Source organism: Rhinatrema bivittatum, chromosome 1, assembly GCF_901001135.1.
Source record: "Rhinatrema bivittatum chromosome 1, aRhiBiv1.1, whole genome shotgun sequence".
Classification (NCBI taxonomy): Eukaryota; Metazoa; Chordata; class Amphibia; order Gymnophiona; family Rhinatrematidae; genus Rhinatrema; species Rhinatrema bivittatum.
Window position 1 is genome coordinate 708,682,037 of NC_042615.1, and position 24,279 is coordinate 708,706,315.

General features: G+C 45.1%; 2 protein-coding genes across 2 annotated transcripts in view; both read right to left on the reverse strand.

The window, feature by feature from the left end:
- The window catches only part of RGS7BP (regulator of G protein signaling 7 binding protein), a 223,787-nt gene that overhangs the window by 160,430 nt on the left and 39,078 nt on the right, over positions 1 to 24,279 (reverse strand). The window lies entirely within an intron of this gene.
- On the reverse strand, positions 330 to 5,396 carry LOC115075701. Its single transcript, XM_029576343.1, has 2 exons — positions 5,030 to 5,396; positions 330 to 1,486 (listed from the first exon to the last, which is right to left on the reverse strand). The coding sequence occupies exons 1-2, from the start codon at positions 5,391 to 5,393 to the stop codon at positions 912 to 914; spliced, it is 939 nt and encodes a 312-aa protein (XP_029432203.1). The 5' UTR covers positions 5,394 to 5,396; the 3' UTR covers positions 330 to 911.

Sequence of the window (24,279 nt, forward strand, 5' to 3'; positions counted from 1 at the left end):
AATCGCCTAGAACTAAGGGTGGGTGGGAGGGTCGCGCGAACCTTCTGACCCTCTCTCGCTCCCAGCTACCGACTGAAGCCCGCGTTACTAAAACTGCTTAACCAGCAGTTTGAATTTTCTCCCCACCTATCCCAGCTCTCCACGCTTACTCCTTCTGCCCCCCCCCTTGCACCTAAAGCCAATCACTGCATTCCACGACTCTATGACACTCGCCTTCAGTCCCCCCCTCCCCCCCCTTCACGTACTTCACGTTGCAGCCCTACTTGTGTCCCCACGTTGTTTTCACCTCCGTCTATTCCACCTTCCCCCCCCCCCTCTCCAACCACACGCGCCTCGCCTCTGAAGTGGGCCTGCGCCCACATTACGCCGCCCGGCCGGACACGGGGTCCGGCTGGTCTTCCATAATGTGGGCATGCAGGACCTCACTCGCTCGCAACCACCCCCTTACAATCCAATAATCACAGACACATTTCATTGTGGGTAAAACAAGGCCGCAGCTTTAATCATTCAGTGGTCCGAGCTTATATCCACACATTAACACAAACAACTAGGACTTTGGTATTGCCCACCCCCCACCAGACTATCCGCCACCTTCCGGCAGGATAGCCTAACCAGCCTCTCTGTTACACTCTTTGGCCCCAACACGCCAGGTTCCGACTCCCGCCACACTCTCCTGCAAGGAGCCAACCCAGGTGTACTCCCGCCTCCAACTTGCAAGGAGTCTGGCCAAGCGGCCCCCGCCTCATCCGGCAAGGAGCCACACCCTGACAACAGCCCTCAGTTGTCAACCACCGTCGGCTTTACCAAAATCCAAATAACTTGAACAACAAAATTGAACAGTTATGGCTCGGACCAACCGCCACAGGCACAGGCATATAATGCCCTGTGACCCCCAAAGATGCGGCCTCGCTTTACAGAGGAAATAACTCCTCTAAGACCTCCTGAATGGAGTTCAGGAACAAGTCTAATCCTAGAAAAGACAGGTGAACCCCATCATCTCGGAACAAACCTGTTACCTTACCCCATGACCAGGCATACTTAATATGCCGACCACCCAAGCGCTCCAACCAAGTCCCGATTTGTTGGTTTGCCTTGGACCTACACCGTTTCCATCTGATGTTATCCAATTCAGCAGGCCTCACCACAATATCAGACCAGCATAAGATCGTCGTCGGCAGCAAAATAGATATAGTCATTAAGTCCTTACGGACATTGCTAATGAAGTGCTTGCCCGACATCTTACCCCAGTCGTTACCCCCCAAATGGACTACCAAGACCCGAGGAGCTGCCCGACACTCCCGCTCCTTCCTAACATAAGGAACAAGTTCGTCCCACAGCATACCCCTCCGGCCAAGCCAGATAACCCGAACCCCCCTTCGTTGTAAGTCCAAGTGAGGGCCGTAAGGACGGCCGCAGGCGTGTCTGTGACCCCAGTAAGTAAACGAATGACCAATGATCCAAACTGTCATGGGCTCAGACGCAGCACCTGCAAAGAAACTAGAGTTAGCAAAGATCAATCATGCCCAGAATCTGGGCGAACATAACTCTTATAGGCCCCGGAACGCCACCGGCCTATCCTCTGTATGACCCCTCCAGGCACACCCGCCGTTGCCGCCGATGTAGCGGCCCCAATGCGGAACGAATGTGTTCCAAACCTGCGCCCCTCCAAACCGACAGCATACAATGCTGCGCGCAGTACCGTCTCGAATTGATACTTGGTTAATGGCCTCCAGTTCTCGTGCACTAGAAATTGCATTGCTACCTCCGGCCGCACCCTACAATACCCAGCTGCATTTCTAACCGGGCAGGACGTCAAACCTGGAACCCTGGATAACAACACGGAGGCTCCACGACCCCTCTGATCCGTCTTAGATCGCGGAATTACTATCAATACTGCTCTGTTCGTGACTACCACATTCCGCGCCAAAATCCCTGGGTAATCAGTACTGGAGGCTGATCGAGCCACCAACTCGCTAATCCTAAAGGCCCCGAAAAAAGCGAATACGAAAGCAACTCGAAACAATAGTGTCTCATAAGGGGAAAAGCACACTGCAGACAACGCCTCCCATAACAGCATCAAGATATCATGTGTAATGGGCAAACGCTGATCAATTCTGCTCTGCGTTGTCCGCGACCAACCCCTCAACAGACGCCGAACTATAAAACGACCCGAAGGAAAGCCCCAACCATGTGCCTTCATAAAAAAGGAAAACCCCGCCAGCTGGCGGCCTACTGCAGCCTGCGAACACCCACTCGCCCGAGCACGCTCAATGAAACGTACCAATGCCATATCCGAGATCGGACCCCCCGCCCAGCCCAAGGAACACAAAAACGCTGAGACTCGTCGGGCCCCCCCTACATAACCTGTCCATGTGGAGGGCGCTAATGAATCTCGCAGCATTTTCCAGGACTCTGGGAACCAAATTTCCAAAGGAAAGACGGCACCGGGGTTCCGCACGACTCCGCTTCTGGGGCGAGTTCTCGAAACAAGTCCCACTTGAAACGAGAAAGAGAGTCAGCCACACTGTTAGAAACTCCAGGCACGTGTCGAGCCCATACTGTTACATTTAAGGACATACAACGCAAAATCAGCTCGCGCAATAACTCTGACACTCTGATGCAACGCGCCGATCTCTTATTTATGACCTCAACCACCCCCTGATTATCGCTCCAAAATACCACTCTCTTTCCTGCCAACTGAGCGCCCCAAATATACACTGCCACTACAATTGGAAATAATTCCAAGAAAGCTATATTTTTTGTAACTCCAGACGTAATCCAGTCCTCCGGCCAACCTGCTGCGCACCAAGCCCCTCGAAAATAAGCCCCGAACGAACCCGCTGCGTCGGTGAACAGCTCCAAATCATGATTTGACCGCGGATTAGATTGCCACAACGCCTCCCCATTAAAATCCTCCAAAAACCTATCCCAAAGTCTCAGATCTTCCCGCAAAAAACAAGAATTTCGCACACGATGATGCGGTTTTCTTAAACCGGACATAGCATGTGATAACCTGCGCAAAAACACTCTGCCCATAGGAATCACCCGACACCCGACAGGCGAAATTTAGACTACCAACGAGTGACTGTAACTCTCGTAAAGACAACTTAGGCCGACCAACAGCCCCACGCACCATGTCCCTTAACAGCTGAACCTTATCCTCCGGTAACCGCGACACCATAGCCACCGAATCCAGCTCAATTCCCAAAAATACCAATGAAGTACTAGGTCCTTCTGTTTTACTGACCGAAAGAGGAATCCCGAAATCATTGGCCACCTCTTGAAAACAATTCATCAAACTGAGACAATCACCCGAACCAGCCCTTCCCACAAATAGAAAATCATCCAAATAATGTACCACGAGTCTCGATCCCGACCTCTTCTGTACCACCCAGTGCACAAATGTACTGAAGGCTTCAAAATAAGAGCATGCTATAGAACAACCCATAGGCATACACTTATCAAAGTAAAACTGCTGCTGAAAGCGGAACCCTAACAGGTGAAAACTATCAGGATGAACCGGCAACAAACGAAATGCCGCTTCTATGTCCGCTTTCGCCATTAAAGCCCCTGGGCCACACTGCCGAACTATTCGCACTGCGGAGTCAAAAGATGCGTATCGCACCGTGCATAATTCCCTCGGGATACCATCATTCACAGACCTCCCTTCGGGGAAAGACAAATTATGAATTAATCTAAACTTGCCCGGATCCTTTTTTGGAATCACAGCTAAAGGCGATAGGACCAAATCACGGAACGGAATCACATTAAAGGGACCTGCAATACGGCCCAGTCCTATTTCCCCCAGCAACTTTTCCCTTACCACCGCTATCATACGCCGAACCGACGGGAAATTGACCCCACCCCCAACTTCCCCCTGTCCTTGAAACGGTATTTTAAAACCATAACGAAAACCCTGATCTAACAACTCCGCCACCTTTATACGCGGGTACAGCCGTAACCATGGCAACATCGCGGTTAAACAGATAGGTGTATGTGCTCGCTCAAAGACCCGGTCTACTGGCACCTTTTGCAGGTTGTGCTGTGGCCGGTCCGTCCCCTTGACGCTTCGAACACTTGGACACTGGGTGACCGGCTCCACACACGGAACAAGCGTGCCGGAACTTACAGTCCGGGAAAATACACGTGGAGTGATTAAATCTCCAACACACATCACTGCGCCCCGCGCCCCCCTTTCCAACACTACTGCCGGGCACGTCCCTCCGAAAGGACCTCCCAGGCCCAGTACCAGCCACTAACCCCTGCCCCATACTACCTGAGGACGGTTTTGCAGCCATCTGCGTTAGCCAGAGTCCAACATCCTGAGTACCCCAGGAGATAAACTTATTTTCTTCCATACGATCCCGGAATCGCTCATCATAATTAAGCCAGGACCAACCTTCGTAAGTCTTACTGGCCGCTAGTATTGCATCTGCATAAGATAACAACGCCCCATACTGTGACGGATCTTTCTTCCCCACTACACTTGCTAGCCGCAGAAAAGCCCTTGTCCAATTATGAATATTTCGTGCCACCTTAATCGGGCCCCTACAAATTGATCTCTCTTATTCCTCTTCTTCTTATCCTTACGCTTACCACGCCTGCCCTCCAGCAGCTGAAAAATATCAATGAACTGCCTACGCCTAATTCGTCTACGAATGGAACGCGGAACCTCCTCCCATAACTCCGTAAAAGCCACCAAAGCCGGGGCACCACGTACTGTGGCCCCTCCGACTGCTCCCCCCTGAACCGCTGCTCCCGAATCCGAAGAGGTATCAGAAGATGACGAAGAGGACGACGACGACGAGGACGAATCCGATGAACTAGAGCGCCCCCTCTTTCTCTTTTTCTTAGACTTCCCAGACTTTGAAGACCCCCGTTTCCTATCCACCCCCCCTTCCTTAACACTTGGTAACACTTCGCTGCCACCTGCGTCCTTGCCATCCTGCTTCCCCCCCTCCCTCTCTTCTGCCCCCCCTCACCCATGCAGCTCCACCTCTGTCCTGTCTAGGGAAAATAATAAACTCACCAGTCTGTTCAGGCTCCACAGGCAGCACATCATCCATGTATAACTGCTCTCGCCGACCCCTGCCTGCCGTCACTGGCGCGTCATTGCGCCAAGCCTCCCATTGAGATGGGCCAGGTATTTCACCATCATCCTCTGCCAAATTCCCCTGTGGAAAAACAGCAGGAGCAGGAGACGGAACAGGAGCCGGCGCAATATCCCAATTTCTCTCCACCTCCAACCCCCCAAACTCCCCAAAACTGCTCGCACATCCCCTGTCCACAGACCTCCCTCTACCAAGGTCATCTCTTCCCCTCCCGATTCTCCCCCCTCCATTCAAACGCCGGCGAGAACCCCCAGTCAATCTACGATTACCTCTTTGCCCCATGCAGTGCCTGCTTATCCCCCCCCAACATCCCCCTTGCCAGTTCTGGAACCAATAACGTATTACTCACCCTCTCCTCTCTCACAGCCATGCCCCTCCCCAACATGCTACAGGCACCCCTTGCCCTGCGCTCCTCCGCTCCACTTAACCGCCCTACCATCGCTCCCTTACCCCCCCGACCACGAAACCTAGTTTTGTATAAAGCTCCCATAGACACAGCACTCTCACCAAATGAACCTTCATCAGGGCCAGGAAAGCGCTCTGCAGCATCAGAAATCATTTCTGCAGCTAGAATGGGCTCACAGCTCTTAGAAGCTGCCTTTCCAGACTTCCCCTTAGCCCGGGGCCTCACAGCTCTACCGCCCCTCCCCCTCACCACACCCAGCTCTGCAGACCTCTCAATTAACAGCAACGGTCCCTCCCTTTCAATCTCCACACCTCCTCTATCCGCCCCCCGAGCTAACGATCGTGCTCCTCCCCGCTCTGCAACGCCAAAGTCGCTCACCCATTCTGGGATCAGCACACCGTCGCCTGCTGCCTCCTCCCCCGGCACCCATGCGGCTTCCTCTGACTCCAGGAACGCAGCCACACCACCATCGAGCTCCTCCTCCTCCCAATCGGGCCTCCTGCCATCCATGCTGCAGTCAGCACACGAGCCACTTGTAGTTTACAGCTGCAAAAAATGCCTGCGATCTCCGAACAGTCCCCAACGAACAATCACACAGAAACCAGCAACAAAAGGTATGTTAAGATCGCGCGAACCTTCTGACCCTCTCTCGCTCCCAGCTACCGACTGAAGCCCGCGTTACTAAAACTGCTTAACCAGCAGTTTGAATTTTCTCCCCACCTATCCCAGCTCTCCACGCTTACTCCTTCTGCCCCCCCCCCTTGCACCTAAAGCCAATCACTGCATTCCACGACTCTATGACACTCGCCTTCAGTCCCCCCCTCCCCCCCCCCTTCACGTACTTCACGTTGCAGCCCTACTTGTGTCCCCACGTTGTTTTCACCTCCGTCTATTCCACCTTCCCACCCCCCCCTCTCCAACCACACGCGCCTCGCCTCTGAAGTGGGCCTGCGCCCACATTACGCCGCCCGGCCGGACACGGGGTCCGGCTGGTCTTCCAGAATTGCAGGAAGATCTTGTGAGACTGGAAGATTGGACTTCCAAATGGAAGATGAAATTTAACATGGACAAGTGCAAAGTAATGCATATAGGGAAAAATAACCCTTGCTGTAGTTACACAATGTGAGGTTCTATCTTAGGAATTACTACCCAGGAAAGAGATCTAGGCATCATAGTGGATAATACATTGACATTGTCGTCCCAGTGTGCTGTAGCAATCAAAAAAGCAAACAGAATGTTAGGAATTATTAGGAAGGTAATGGCAAATAAAATGGAGAATGTCATAATGCCTCTGTATCGCTCGATGTTGAGACCGTACCTTGAATACTGTCTGCAATTCTGGTCAACACATCTCAAAAAGGATATAGTTACACTGGAGAAAGTGCAGAGAAGGGCGAACAAAATGATAAGAGGCATGGAACAGCTGCCCTATGAGGAAAGGCTAAAGAAGTTAGGGCTGTTCAGTTTGGAGAAGAGACAACTGATGAGGGATATGATAGAAGTCTACAAAATCATGAAAGTACTTGAACAAGTTATTGTAAATCGGTTATTTACTCTCTCAGATAATAGAAGGACCAGGGGGCACTCCATGAAATTAGCAAATAGCTCATCTAAAACAACTCAAAGAAAATTCTTTTTCACTCAGCGCCTAGTTAAGCTCTGGAATTCATTGCCAAAGGTTGTGGTTACAGCATTTAGTGTAACTGGATTTAAAAAAGGTTTGGATAAGTTCCTAGAGGAAAAATCCATAAACTGCTATTTCGGTAATGAATAAGCAATAGTAGCTTGTGATTTATATAATTTTTTTTTTTAATTTTTTATTTATGCATTATTCAAATACAAATACAATTATTTGTTTATGACATTCAGTTGTCCTAATTGTCAATCAATATTACTTATTCAAATGAAAAATATATAGGAAAAATAAAATACAACTGAAAACTCAAGGTAATATGCAGAAGGATAAGTATTAAAGAAAACAGAGCGGCCTAAGGAAAACGGAGAGAAGTTTACACTCCTCCTTATACAATTGAAAAGAGTGACATCTAGATATCTCCACTTACATCAAGCCCCAACCCTGCAGACTCTTGGGGGTAGGAGTCAAGGAAAACTCTCAGTTGTGACAGTTCAAAAAAGACATATTTTTTATCTTTATAAACAATTTCACATTTGCACGGAAATTTTAACAGCATTTTGCCACCTTTATATTCCACCTCTCCTCTCATATCAAGAAATTTTCTTCTTCTATCTTGTGTCACTCTACAAAAATCAGGATAAACTCGTATTTTATCACCATGGAACAAAGCAAGACGATTCCTCATATAAAGTCTAAAAACCGCCTCCCTATCTGATGCAAAAGTGAATGCTACATGTAATGTAGATCTGACCGTTACTTTAGTCTCAACAGAGGACTCCACCAATTGAGATGTTTAACTGTTCTTCAACAGATTGGGGTAGATTTTAAAAAAGTGCACCTTCGCGTACTTTTGTTGGCGCACACAAAAGTACGCTGGATTTTAGTAGATACGCGCGTAGCCGTGCGTATCTGCTAAAATCCAGGATCGGCGCGCGCAAGGCTGCCGATTTTGTGCAGCTGGCGTGCGCTGAGCTGCGCAGCCTGCCTCCGTTCCCTCCGAGGCCGCTCCGAAATCGAAGCGGCCTCGGAGGGAACTCGCTTTCGCCCTCCCCTCACCTTCCCCTCCCTTCCTCTATCTAACCCACCCCCCCGGCCCTATCAAAACCCCCCCTACCTTTGTCAGGGGATTTACGCCTCCCGGAGGGAGAAGTAAATCCCCGCGCGCCAGCGGGCCGCTAGCGCGCCGAGACGCAACCTGGGGGCGGTTCCGGAGGGCGCGGCCACGCCCCCGGACCCCCACGGGCCGAAACCAGGCCCCCGGGCCCGCCCCCGAAACGCCGCATCCCGCCCCCAAAATGCCGCCGCGATCGGCCCCGCCCCCGACGCGCCCCCCGACACGCCCCCTCGAAAAACCCCGGGACTTACGCGAGTCCCGGGGCTCTGCGCGCGCCGGCAGGCCTATGGGAAATAGGTGCGCCAGGCCCTGCTCGCGTAAATCCAGGCGGATTTACGCGAGCAGGGCTCTTAAAATCCGCCCCATTGGTTCTTGTAAGCTAATTTATCTTTAGGCAACACATAATAAATCTTAGATACAACTGGCAATGTTTGTTCTGGCATTTTCAAAATATGTACAAGATATTCTTTGAACATATCATAAGCTGAGATCAGATCGTGTCTTGGAAAATTAAGTATTCTTAAATTTAAATATTTTAATGAATTCTCAATTCCTTCAAATTTCTTTTCATATAAAATCTCTGCTTTAGCAAATTTTTGCTGCCAGCTTTCTAGTTTATCCATTTTAATCCCCATTTGATCAATCTTTCCTTTATTTTTATCAATAACAACTTCAATATTATTAAAATGTTGATTTACATCTACAGTTAATTTTGTTAGGTTAATAATTGCATCTTCTAATGATTTTATTGCAGTCCAAAGTGAGTCCATCGTGATTTCTGATGGTGTATCTAAAGGTAATACCAATCCTTTAACTGCTCCTGAATCCATCTTCCCCTCTGCTGTTGGGCTTCCCTCTCCCTTCCTCTCAGATATTGTTCCTAGTTTAAGAAAATCTGGTGAAATAAGTTGAGGTAGGGGGGGAATGCTTGGTGCTCCAGGACTCAACGATGTTTCAGCCATGGGGTCTGATATTCGCTCCATATCAATACCCTCAGCGGCCACTTCTCCTGGTATCCTTCTAGATCAGGGGTCAGGAACCTTTTTGGCTGAGAGAGCCATAAACGCCACATATTTTAAAATGTAATTCCATGAGAGCCATACAATATGTTTAAAACTAAATACAAGTAAATGTGTGCATTTTATGTAAGATCACACTTTTAAAGTACAATAAGTCTCTGAAAATATTACACCAGGCCTTAAGACACCAATACATCTCCTATTAGGAAAACGGACCAAGTCAGGCTGCTATAGAGTCCTACACAGAAACTACACGCCAGCAGAAAACCTCACCTGAATCACGTGCTGTCCCTCACCTAACATAGAATAAAGAGACCAAAACGCATAACAAGAAGCATGCAGACAAAAACTGAATTGGAAACTGCAACAAGCCAGAGTCTCTGTATGCAGTGTAACAAAGAAAAAAGAAACATCACACATCCTTATAAAACAAATCAAGAAATATAAAATCATCAGCAGTAAAACTGTACTAACAAAAAGAACATATTTCGAAACAGCTGATGAGTGGAATATCCAATAATTAAAAACTCATATAAAACATTTCCAGATACCAACAAAATATTTCAAAATAGCAGACACAAAGATCCAGTAATGAAAAATAATAAGGATACAAAAATTTTTTTGCTTCTCATACCTGGGAACGTTTGATATCCAGGTGTCCTGAGATTGTTCTGAATTAGCAGGAGGTGGGGTGGTTTGCTTGGAACTTTCTCCTCTCTCAGTCACATACCAGCGCTCTCTCTCACACTGGCTCTCAATGACACACCTATACACACATGCTCTCAGTCACTCACATATACAAATGTTTTTTCTCTCTCACTTATATAGGCTCTTAATTACACATTTACACACATGCTGTCTATCTTTTCACGCTTACACACACACAGGCTTTCAATCACATAAATACATGCTGTCTTTTTCTCTCACACACAGACTCTCATTCACATGCTTACAAACATGTCCTCTCTTTCTCTCATTTACACACAGGCTCTCAATCACATACTCACATGCTCCCTCACCTAAATCAGCTCTCAATCACACACAGACACACATGCTCTCTCTCTCTCATTTAAACACAGGCTCTCAATCACATACTCACATGCTCCATCACCTAAACCAGCTGTCAATCAGACACAGACACACATGATCTCTCTCTTACTTATACACACAGGCTCTTAATCATACATACACATGATCTCTCTCACACACAAAGGATCTCAATCATACACACATACTCTTTCAAACAAACAGGTTTTCAATTACAAACTTACACATACAGGTTCCCAATGGTAAACTTACATTCATGCTCTCTCTCTCACAGGCAGGATCTCAATCACAGACATACTCTCTTTCACATATACAGGCTCTCAATCAATCATTCACATACATGCAATCTCTCACTCACACACACAGGATCTCAAACACACATGCTTGCTCGCTCATTCACTCTCCCCCCCCCGGGAACTCGCGGCAGCAGCAGCCACCTCCCAACGCTAACCTCCTTCATTTTCAGCCCTCGCGGAGGCGAAGGCGGAGTCCCATCGGCCGCGGTTGAAGATTTTCATTTTCCTCCGAGCCGCGCTGCAGTCTTCTTCCCGCGCAGGCACCCGATGCTCTCCACTTCCTCTTCCGGGCCGCGGGAAGAAGAGAGCACCGGCGTGCTCTCCTCTTCCCGCGGCCCGGAAGAGGAAGTGGAGAGCATCGGGTGCCTGCGCGATGACTCCAGCGCTGGCACCCGGCTGACACCCGATGACTCCCGCGCAGGCACCCGGATGACTCCAGTCGGCGTGCTCTCTTCTCCTCCCCCCCCCCCGCGGCCCGGAAGAGGAAGTGGTGAGCATCGGGTGCCTGCGCGGAAGAAGAGACCACGCTAGTGTGGTCTCTTCTTCCCGCGCAGGCACCCGATGCTCTCCACTTCCTCTTCCGGGCCGCGGGGGGGGGGGGGGGGGAGGAGAAGAGAGCACGCCGGTGCCGCTGACTCCAGCTGTCCTGCCGCGTTCCGCCCGGGCTGACAGCATTTTAAGCCCGGGCGGCGGAGGACCGGGGAGCAGCTGGGTCAGCGGGGAACCGCGAAGTATGGCGACACTTGTCTGCGAGCCAGATGCAGCCCTCAAAAGAGCCATATCTGGCTCGCGAGCCATGGGTTCCCGACCCCTGTTCTAGATGATAGGGTGAAAAAAGCTGGTATCTGCGATTGAGCAGGCTCTAACAAGGGAGAAGAGGAAGCCATCTCCCTTATTTTTGCCTTCCTCTTAGAATGTGGCATTTATCAACTAAGGAAAATTACAGACGCAGTTCTTCCACTTCACTCTAATTATAAACTTCTATCCTCCTGCGATTTATCTAATTTTTGTGTACTTGCCATGCACCTGTGACTTGGATTGGCCACTGTTGGAAACTGGGAAACTGGGCTTTATGGACCCTTATGGTTTAAGGTTATGGTTTATTATTTTTATATACCGTCACATCGGCATGGCCTTCACAACGGTTCACATTCAATAACATAAAAGAAATACAAAACATTTATCAAATATAGTGGCATCTAAAATCCGTTATAAAGGACATAAAATTACATTTTAGATGCTAAAACAATAACTAATTTTAAGTAATAGTAATAATCCTAAAAAGCCGAAATACATGACAATCTACATAATATAAAATACATTGCAACGGATAAAATAATAAAACTCATAAACAAATCAAGGGATACATAACAATATAGTAAAAAACATTTTAAAAAACAATTTAGGATAAAGACAGAAATAGAAAATAAAACTAAAAGAAAAAACTGTGCTGTGTTGGTAAAAGCTTGTTATTCGTTTTCTGTGTATGCACATTTAAAAAACCAAGTTTTTAGCTCGGTTTTAAACTTTTTCTTATCTGTTTGTAGCCGTAAGTGCATAGGGAGAGAGTTCCAAAGTTTTGATCCTTTACTTGACTTAAGTGGGCTGATTTGATAGTTGGTATTGTCAAAAGGCCCTTATTGGCCGATCTTAGATTTCTTTGAGGAGCATGTACTCGTATTGCAGTATTCAGCCATTCTGTCTTTTCCCCATATAGGGGTAGATTTTGAAAAACTGCGCGATCGCGTACTTTAGTTTGCACAGCAGGCGCAAACAAAAGTACGCTGGATTTTATAAGATACGTGCGTAGCCGCGCGTATCTTCTAAAATCCTGGATCGGCGCGCGCAAGGCTGCCGATTTTGGGCAGCCGGCGCGCGCCGAGCTGCACAGCCTGCCTCCGTTCCCTCCGAGGCCGCTCCGAAATCGGAGCGGCCTCGGAGGGAACGCTCTTTCACCCTCCCCTCACCTTCCCCTCCCTTCCTCTACCTAACCCACCCCCCCGGCCCTATCTAAACCCCCCCTACCTTTATCCATGGATTTACGCCTCCTGGAGGGAGACGTAAATCCACGCGCGCCAGCAGGCTGCTGGCGCACCAAGACCGGACCCGGTTCTGGAGGGCGCGGCCACGCCCCCGGGCCCGCCCCCGAAACGCTGCGCCCCGCCCCCAAACGCCGCGTTGTTCGGCCCCCGCCCCGACACACCCCCGACACGCCCCCTTCCGAAAACCCCGGGACCTACGCGCGTCCCGGGGTTCTGCGCGCGCCGGTGGCCTATGGAAAATAGGCGCGCCGGCGCGCAAGGCCCTGCTCGCGTAAATCCGGGCGGATTTACGCGAGCAGGGCTTTGAAAATCCGCCCGTTATTATGTTGTGCAAGATGCATGCAGTTTTGTACTGTATTCGGTAATTTAGAGGTAGCCAATGTAACTGAATCAAAATTGGTGTTATGTGATCACATTTCTTGTTGCCAGTCAAAACTCTGACCGCAGCATTTTGTAATACCTGAAGAGATCTTAATGTCGATTGCAGTAAGCCAAGTAACAGAGCGTTGTAGTAATCTATGTTAGCAAATGACAAGGCTTGCAGAACAGATCTAAAATCATGAAAATCTAGAAGAGGTTTAAGCCTTCTTAATGTTAAAAGTTTAAAATATACATCCTTTAATTTAGTGGCAATATGTTTTTTCATATTGAGTTTGGTATCAATAATCACGCCCAGGTCTCTGGTATACAAGGAGGGTATTATTTTGAATTTGTTCTCAAACGTGAAAGTGGGGATATCCTTATGACTGTATTTTCTTTCAAGTAGTATTATTTCGGTTTTGTCCATGTTTAAGATCAATTTAATATGTTGTAGTAATTGTTTTATAGTCTTCATTATTTTATACGTTTGTTCAATTGTATCTTCTATGGGAACCAAAAGCTGTATATCGTCTGCATATAGGTAGAATTTTAGTCCCAATCCTGCTAGCAGATGGCAAATTGGTAGCAAATATATATTAAAGAGAGTTGCTGAAAGGGTAGACCCTTGTGGTATACCTGTTTCTAAGGGAATTTTATCAGAAGTTGAATTGTTTATATTCACTTGAAAAGAGCGGTGATTGAGGAAGGAAGAGAACCATGTAAGTGGTGTGCCGGTAATTCCTATTTCTTTTAAGCAATTTAATAATATGCTATGATCTACTGTGATAAATCTAAAAGGATTAAAAAATAGCTCTGTCCAGAATCGAAACCTCTTAAAACTGTATCGGTTAATGCAATTAAAAGGGGTTTTGGTGTTAAAATTTTTTCTAAAACCAAATTGATTAGAAAATAAAATGTTGCTGGATTCCAAAAACATGTCAAGTTGTATTTGAACAGTTTTCTCTAAAAGTTTCGCAATAAAAGTTAAATTTGAAATAGGTCTAAAATTATTTGGTTGTTTAATATCCAGATTTAGTTTTTTCAAAATGGGTTTGATTATAGCGTTTTTTAGGACATCGGGAAATATACCTTCTGTTAGAGAGGAGTTAATTATACTAGCAATAGGAAGTGCAATTGTATCAGAAATGGTTTTAGGGGTAACAACTGGTATTGCATCAAGTGGATGCCTTGCTGGGTTAAATTTTTTAATCAGAAGTTCAATTTCTGATGATGATGTAAGTTCAAAATGATTCCAGTTTATGTCAGGTTTTGTGAACATCTTAATTTCCTATTTTGGATTTGACATAATATTTGCATTTAATGAGTCTATTTTGTTTTTAAAGAACATGGCCATTTCATTGCATCTGTCACCTGACAGTGGATTCCGTTTTTCAGATTGGGATTTTGTTAAATTTTTTACAGTTGAGAATAATATTCTGGGGTCATGATAACATTTTTCAATTTTTTTTTAAATCTTTTTTTGTTTGTTCTATTACTTTTTTATAGCAATTTAAAGCAGATCGATAGATCCTTGAAATTCAGAAGTTTATATTTTTCTCCATTTTATTTCTAATCTTTTAAGGTTCTTTTTTCTATTCGTATGTTATTGTTAAACCATGGATTTTGTGTTGTTTTAGGTTTAATTTTTATTGTTTTAATTGGGCTGACCCAGTATGGCATATCTTATGTTCTTATGTACACTGAATCCTTAGCTAAAAACCCAAAAGGTTGAGGAGGGATACATTGATAAATGGTGAAAGAACCCTAGGCAAAAAGAATCCCCAGGGGTTAAAGGACAAGGTGCTCCCTGGTTTAGGACCTCATACCCTAAGACAGGTGGGAGTTAGAACTGGAAAGAGGAAGTTTAATCAAGCATTCTCCTAATCCCAATAACTATTCTGAACTTTTCAATATTCGACCTCAGGCCTGACTCATTCAATTCCGAACTTATATTCTCCTAAATTATTTTGTTATTTAAATTGTACTCTCCTTGCTCCGTTGAAGTTATTTATTGTTCTCATTAAGTTATTTTATTTTATTTTTCCAAGTTAAATTTTCCCTGTTCTCTGTAAGACATTATTCTACATTCTGTCAATTTTATTGTTACAATGTAAACCGAATTGATTAGTAACTTTGTTGCTAGAACTTCGGTATATAAAACTGTTAAATAAATAAATAAAGTCCCAAGTTAAGACAGTGCCCAAAAGCAAGCATAGCAGGGTCCTACTGCAGGACACAGCACTGGTAGGGGCAGATGCTCAATCATGCAAGACTGACTTGAGGAGTAGGGTATGTTACAGAGTGCACAAGAGAAACCCTCAGAATACCTTAAAAGACTAGTACCAGCTATCTGGTCCAGGTCCATGTTAAGCAAGGCATTCTGGATACAGGGTGGTTCCCCTGAGGAGGAATACACTTTAGGCTCAGTGGTGAGCAAGCAAAGGCTCTGGGAGAGAGGAGAAGGCAGTTCCTTCAAAGATAACTGAACTATTGCTATGTTTCTGAGAGGTATTGCAGTGGTAAGCAGATTCTGTGTTCACTTTGAATGTATATAATAAAAATTATGTAAGAGAAAGCTGGAGTCCAGACTGTAATCTATGCTCCAGTCAGCCAGACAGCTCGTGCTGTGCCACAACATGTAAGCATGTAAATCCTTTTGAAAAGTACCCCCTAAGGCCGAATTGTCAAACGCCAACGGGCGTAGAATCAGGGAGATACGTGCATGACTGGGCCGCACACTCCCTGTGTGAATTTTCAGAGGCCTGCAGCCATGCGCATATCTCCCGGTACACGCATTAGAAGGACTAAACGAAAAAGAGGTGGGCCAGGGGTAAGGTCTGGGTGGGGCATGGGGAGGGCATGGGCGGGGCGGGCAGCGCCATTAGGCACAATCCCGCTGAAGCGCGCGCCAGGATCTGACCAGCCCGTGCAAGCTGCTGCTGTTACAGAGAGCGAGTAAGTTTTAAAACAAGAAAATCTAGGGCAGTTAGCGGGGTTTTAGGGTCTGCAGCTAGTTGGGTAAAAGGGAGGCAGGTTAGGAAAGGGGTTTAGGAAGTTCCCTCCCAGTCCGCTCCAGGACTGGGAGGGAAAAGGCCTATTCCATTGCCACGCTCATCTACTAAATTCCTCCCCCCCCCCCCCCCCAACTTACGCGCATGAGACAGCACTCATGCGCTGCTGATATAAAATCGTGCGCACAGGTAGTGGATTTTATAACATGCATGCGTCAACGTGCGCACGTTATAAAATCGGCGCGTTCATGGGCATGTACCGACAACCATGCACACATGGACGCTCACGCAGAGGTTTGAAAAATCTACCTTTCAGAGCACACTTTTATGCACTTAACTGACATTTTATGTACGCAACATTTAGGAACATAACTTGTGCTCCTAACCCATGTTGTGTGCATACAACTTTTAGAAGCAAAAAAATGCTCTGCTAAGAAATCATTTTTTCTGCTCCTTATTTAAGGACATAAAAGTTGTACTCCTAATTTAAGAGCACAACCTTTATGCCCTTAACTCATGCTTTGTGACCATAACTTTTAGATGTGCTACTGATATGTACACTAAGGTGTGAATTTTCAAAGAGATACACATGTGAAAATTAGAATATACGTGCATTAGTAGCCTGTACTCACGTAATCACTATTTTAAAAACATATAGAAACTCAGAAACAGAAATGACAGCAGAAAAGAGCCATCCAGTCTTCCCAGCAAGCTTAGGGGTCGATTTTCAAAGGGTTACGTGCGTAATATATGCACGTAACCCCCGAAAACCTACCCCTGCGTGCGCCGAGCCTATTTTGCATAGGTTTGGCGGCGTGCGCAAGCCCCAGGATGCGCGTATGTCCAGGGTTTTCAAAAATGGGCGGGCCGGGGGCGGGGCCGGGACAGCGGTCCGGGGGCGCTCCCAAGTCCTCCGGCACAGCAGCCATGCCGGAGGGGCGCGCGCAAGTTACGCCAACTTTGACAACAAAAGGTAGGGGGGGATTTAGGTAGAGCAGGGGGAGGGTTAGATAGGGGAAGGGAAGGGAAGGTGGGGGCAGGCGGCAAGGGGGTGCACACTTGTGCGCGCCGACCACGCGCAGGTTTTTAAGATCTGCCCCTTAAGGTAATAACTGCCACTCTGTGCAGGTTACGCCCTTATTTTTCTTAAGGGTAGTAACTGTTGCTCTGTGCAGTTATCCCAATCCTTAAGATACCTATAAAAATTTCAGCTAGTAACATCTTTTATTGGGTGATGAACTTTCTTGAAAATTCAGATAGTGTTGTTTGATGTGCTTTGCTTATGGACTAAGTCAGAGAAGCAGTCCTATGCTCTTTCTCTTATGTCTGAATATCAGTACCTCAGACTGCAGAAGGTGGGACCCTCTTGGTTGCTATCTGAATCCAATTCCCCTTTTCCCCCTGCCATTGAAGTGGGGAGCAATGTTGCAGTTGCATTAAAAGCATCAAGGCTTATTGGCAAAGGGTAATAATCTCCATGCCTTCTGCTAAGGGTAGTAACCGCCACACCAGCAAGATAGCCCCTGCATACTTTTCTCATTTCCATCCTCTAGCCTTTGATTACTGCAGTCTAATATATAAGTAATAAGTAGTCAAAAGAAAAATGTTTTATTAGATAAAAAGAAAATTATTAAAGCAAATAAAAAAATATTTAAAACTGGTGAAAGGTATTGGTGTGGTGATTGGCAATACTTAGGAGCAGATTTTAAAAGAGTATGCCCGTGCGTACTTTTGTTCGCGTGACTGGCGCAAACAAGAGTACGCCAGATTTTACCGTAACCGTAACTGCGTGTATCTTTTAAAATCCGGGGTCGGCGCGCGCAAGGCTGCGCAAAATCGGCAGCCTGCGTGCGCCGAGCCGCGCAGCCTGCCTCCATTCCCTCCACCCCCAGCACATTCCCCTCCCCCTTCCCCTACCTAACCCACCCCCCCAGCCCTATCTAAACCCCCCCTACCTTTGTTTGAAAAGTTACGCCTGCCCGAGGCAGCCGGCCAGTGTGCGATTCCCCGGCCCAGGAGCAGTTTCAGAAGCCTCAGCCATGCCCCGAAACACCCCCCCGGGCGGAACCACGTTCACGGCCTCGCCCCCAGATGACACGCCACCGTGACACCCCCCCGACACGCCCCCCCCAAGGAAAGCCCCGGGACTTATGCGTGTCCCGGGGCTTGCTCGGCGCGCGCAGGGGAGCTTGGGGCAGGTTTTCGGGGGGTATGCGAGTACCCCTTTGAAAATCTGCCCCTTAGTGACTGACAAATCTTGAGTCATTTATTTATTTATTTATTTATTTAAAAGTGTTTTTTTTACCGCTTTTACAAACAAAGTTTAGTCAAAACGGTTTACATAAATATAAATCACAAAATAAAATAAACAGCTAAAAGTTTACATAAATCTCATAATAATAAAATAAAAATTAATAATTTATCAAAAATCAAAAACAATATTCAATGATTTCATCAAACATACCAAACAATAATCAGGTGTCATCTTGTAGCCACTGCAAATGTCAGGGGAAAAGGAGTTTAGGGATAGTATTTTTTTTTTCAAAGTATACATGAGGATTAATGGGAGGGGAATTTCCAAGTTGTGTATATGAAGAAATTAAGTGTTTGGTAGATGTAATTTTGAAAGCATTCTGAAACAAATATGTTTTTAAGGATTTCTTGAATTGTATTCGGTTGATAGTAGTCGTAGTGAGTCGGGTAGTACATTCCAAAGGGTGGGGCCTGCTACTGAAAAGGCCCTTTTCCTTGTAATGTCTAGTCTAGCTAGTCGAGGTGAAGGAATGTCCAAAAGGTTTTTTGTTAAGGATCTCAGGTGTCTGGTGGGTTTATAAATGCAGAGTAAAGAGCAGAGCCAAATAGAAAAGGAATTGTAAATAAGAGAGTAGATAATGGTAAGGATTTTATATTGTATTCTGAATTTTATTGGTAACCAGTGATAAGCCTGTAGAACTGGAGAGATATGATTTCTGATAAAATGCGTGCTGCAGCATTCTGGACTAGTTGTAATGAGTGGATAGTATTATCAGGAAGACCTAGATAGAGAGAGTTGCAGTAATCAAGACCTGAAAAGATTAGAGATTGAAGAACAGTGCGAAAATCACGGAGGAAGAGTAGTGGTCGAAGACGTTTTAGAAGTTGTAATTTGTAGAAGGAATTTTTTGTCACTGATGAAATAAATATGTTGTTTCATAGATAAGTCTGTATTGATAATTACTCCTAGATTTTTTGCATAAGTAGAGATTGGAATAGAAGTACCATTAAACAGAAAACGAGAAGGGGGACCAATAGAGGATTCATATTTTTGTATGGTGATTTAAAAACTTCTCTCTTCCCTTTCTTTGAATAGGTAATAATTCTGAAAAGACAATAGTCTTTGCCTGTGTCTAATCTTTTTCCCTAGATTTTGGAAATCTTTCTGTACTTTATGACTATTGTTTTTAGCAAGGTCATTGGTCCCCAGATGATAACATTGATATCAAAGTTATTACTTTCTTCTATAATTGCACTGACCACCTGGTTTGCATTTCTGCTAGCTGAGGATCCAGGAAGGCATTTAACTGTTGTGCCCCCATTAAAATGAGTTTCCAAATTGTTTTCTCTGATGAGTGAATTTCCCAGCAGAAGCAGCTTTCTTTTCTGACATTTGATCATGTTGAAGGGTTTCTGGGTGACATTTCATATTCTTTTACTTGGGCTTCTTCATTTTCCAATGCAGAAAATGTATTATGTAAGGGTAACAGTGGGGAGAGTGGGTGTCTTTTCATCAAAAGCCTTATTTACCAGAGCCCACTGTAATCCAGTTATTCCTGGGATTCTGAATCTCTGTGGGAATGGGGGCGGATAATTAGGATGCTTCAAAGTTGGGGAAACTGGGGGTCTCAGATTCAAAGGTCTTGTTCTTCCAGGGCCCACTATAAACCATTTATATCTGGGTTTCTGTATCCTCTGTGAGAGTTGGGGAAGATATTCTGGATGCTGAAAGGAAAGGAGGATATTTGAATCTTGTATAATGTATCTTTCAGGTGCATTAGCTCCTTATTCATGGCAGACAGCTGAAAGCAAATTAGACAACCCTTAGTTCTCCAAATGATAGGCCTTGGGAATTAAGCACCACAACTGTCACATTGAATAAAGGTCATTTTGCTAATAATGACTAATAATCAAGTTGAGAGATTGGAATGTCAGTCCTATATTATTCAATTATCCTAAGTCATTGGAAGAACTATTGAAGAATGAAACACTCTAGAGGTGGGAGGGAGAGGGGAGGGTAGGAAGGAATAAACAGCAGAGATAAAGCAAAAAATATTGGGGAAAAATACAGAATAAAGTTATGTTAGACTGTTAAACTTAGCCAAAACAGGAACCAGGTAAGCAATGCTACAATATTATGCGTAACTGGAATTTAGTAGTGCTTGGCTTGATTACCCCTTGCTGTGCAACTGATTACATCACACCGAGAAAGTCTGGTAGATAGGGTCCTATGTTCCGCTTTTAAAAACACACCGGATTTAAAAAATATCTAGCCAGATAATACCACAACATACCAGACAGAGCAAGAATCTGCAGAAATAAGATTGTCTTTTTTTATTATTATTATTCAGCCACACACAAGACAGGCAGAAGCAGAACAGGAGAATTAAGAAATGTCTATTGGAAAACAATAATCCTAACCCCACCCCCACCCCCAAACACACAAGAACAGTTTCAAAACAGCAGAGATAAAACAAAACATATTGGGGAAAAATACAGAATAAAGTTATATTAAAATTAACCTAGCTAAAATAAAAAAGGTGGAAATAATCTTCCTCAACCCAACTCATAGAAGTATGATAATAATCGTACTTTTACCTTCAAGAAAAAGATAGACACAGAGGTAACTTGCACAAGCAATAGAAAAGAGATTCCTTGAACTACATCAAACCAATGCCCCCTCAGTATTTGATTCCTGGGATCAGATTGTTAATGACATAGCTGAAAACCCTTAGTCCTATCCAGACAAAAACTACTGAAGAAGAAAGGAATACCTCTAAACATAAGAAGCCCTGGTACAATGATAATTTAAGACGCACTAAACAGAACCTTAGAAAAGTAGAGAAACAATGCAGAAATGCCCATCATCTGAATCCCTAGGAAAATGTAAATCTCTCCTAACAGGATACCATGCACTAACCAATAAAGCAAAAAAAGATTACTATGCTAAACAGATTCACGGGGTAATATTTAATTCTAAACTGCTCTTTGATGTTGTTAAGCATTTAATTAAGGACCTGTCATCCTGAATCTTGAGAAACTATAACTTTTCAAAGGCAATTTTAGATAAAAATCAATTGGTTAAAAAAAAATCAATTCCCTATCTGTTCTCCCACAATAGCACCTGATGATTCACATGGCCTGATTAAGTGATTCACATTTGTCAGAGTAACTAATCTTGAAATCAGTCAAATCATTGTTAAAATTAAGCCTGCTACTCACGCATGTGACCCAATCCCAGCCAATTCTTCAAAACAAGTACGCTATGTCATCACTCTGACAATCACAATCTTAATTAATCATTCTCTCTCAAAAGGAATTGTACCACATGGGTTAAAACAAGCTGTGATAAAACTGATTCACGAAAATAATATTGGAAAAATTGAAGATTTGGACAACTTTTGACCAATATCCAATTTGTCATTTCTATCTAAAATACTTGAAAAAGCAGTATTATCCCAACTTGTAAATCATTTGGAAAACCAAGATATTCTCTTCCCAAATTAATTTGGATTTAGAAAACATCATACAACTGAGACATTACTCCTCTCTTTAACGGACTCTGGATTACGAGGGTTTGATGCCTATGAATCCTATCTTCTCATGCTAATCGACTTAACAGCCGCCTTTGACACTGTGGACCATACCTAGTTGTGACAGCAGTTGAACAAATTGGAATTGAAGGAGGTGTTCTCAAATGGCTCTCTTCCTTTTTATTAATAGAAGATTCCAAGTCAAATTGGGCAATCACATATCTGATACTTTCCATATCGATACAGGTGTCCCTCAAAGCTCAGCACTCTCTACAACACTATTCAATATTTATAAGATCCTACTGTGGAAACTACTGGTGGATTTTTGAATTACATTCTTTAGTCCTGGGGGAATTCTGCACAACCGCGGAGTGCAGAATCCCCCCCCCCCCACGCAGAATTGCCAAATTCTGCGAAGAAAATGGCAGAGGAGACCCTAGCATGCTGCGAACGAAGCGCGCAAAAATGAAGGCCCCTGGTGATGCAGGACGTGCGCTGTTCACCGCGAAAATGAAGGCCTCCGTGTGCCACGAACAGAGTGTGCTCCGCTCGCAGCGAAGATGAAGGTCTTGGTGAGAGTGAATGTGTGTGTGTGAGAGGAGAGGGAGAGGGGTGTGAGAGGAGAGGGAGAGGGGGGTGAGAAAGGGGAGGGGTGAGAGAGGGGAAGGTTAGAGGGCAGGAAGAGCGGTGTGAGAGTGGGGGAGGGAGGGTGTGAGAGAGCAGGGGGGTGAGAGCAAGGGGGTGAGCAGGAGGGGGTGAGAGAAAGCAAGGGAGGTGAGGGGGGATGCTTCAGTGTGGGTTTCAGAGAGAGGGAGCCTATATGAGGAGATTGTGAAGGAGTGTGTATGTGTGTGTGAGATTGGAAGCTGGTGTGTATGAAAAAGGGATCGTGTGTATGTGAGGGTGCTAGCCTGTGTGAAGGGATTGTGTATGTGTGAGACACAGCCTGTGTGAAGGGATGCATGAGAGAGACATAGGTAGCCTGTGTAAGGATGTATGTGTGAGAGAGAAAGGGAGCTTGTGTGGGTGTGTATGCAAGAGAGAGGGACCCTGTATGAGGGGATGTGTGTGTGTGTGCAAGAGAGTGAGGGAGCCTGTATGAGGGTGTGTGTATGAGTACTAGAGAGAGGGAGCATATGTGTGAGAGAGGGAGGGACAAAAGGAGCCTGTGTGAGGGGCAGTACTGAGAACGGGGTCAAATTCTGGGACTCGCAATAGAGTGGAAGGGGTTGAGCCTAGAGGTGGAGGGTACTGGCAGGAGGAAGAGTTGGGGTCTGAGAGGGCAAAGTGTCCGGGGGAGTAGGGAGAGCGAGTGGAAGGGACACTCTAACAATGAATTTCTAGGGAAATTCTGCTCAAAATATTTAAAATTCTACATCTCTAAGTAATAACGTTTTTACTTAAAGACTGTCATGTAAATTGTGTTATTTTGACCAATATAAAGTTTGCAGAATTTTAAGTTTTTGTGCGCAGAATTTTAATTATTTTGCGCAGAATTCCCCCAGGAATAATTCTTCTTTTATGCTGACGGCATACAGTTTTACATTCCATTCTCCAAATAAGTAGAAAATACAGTAGAGACTTTCAACCTATATGAAAGCAATACAGCAGGAACTATCACAACTTAAACTTACATTACACCCTAAAAAGACTGAAATCATCTGGTTAAGTAGAAACCCTTCGATAGGTAAACCACTGACTCTAGACCTAAATAATTTCCAAATCACTCCCTCAAATTAACTACTGGATTTAGGTATCCAGCTAGATGAGAACCTTACTATGAAAAAGCACATCAACAAATTAATTAATACACGTTACGCCAAGTTGCGAATATTACATCAGTTGAAACCTTTATTAACTTCTGAAACTTAAACTACTGTAACTCCTTATTTCTCGGGCTTCCCGCATGCCTCTTACAAATACTACAAAATGCATCAGCAAGGCTCTTGTTAGGATCCAGGAAATTCGATCACATTACACCCTCACTGATTTCACTAGATTGGCTGCCAGTTCTATCCTGAATCTATTTTAAAGTATTAACGCAAATATTCAAAATTATTCATTCTAGTAACACCGGTATGATAGGTGTGACATTATAACCATACACGCCATAGAGAACTCTAAGATCCCAAAATAAAGAATACTGACTGTTCCAACAATTCGGAGCACACACCTGACACACATAAGAGATCATGTATTCCATATTAGGCCCAAAACTTTGGAATTATTTTCCTGAAATGCTACCTTTGATACCAGAGAGAAAGTGATTTAAATGTGAATTAAAAAATGCATACAACTTAACTTAAAACATCAGAATGTAGACATCTACAATAACGAAAAGGACAAGATGTTATGCTCAGGCTTGTGGACCCTTGGGCCGATGAGAGGATGGTATACTTTGCAGAGGATCCGTAGGTTCTCTCGTTGGGTGGCGAGGCAGAACAGAAGAGG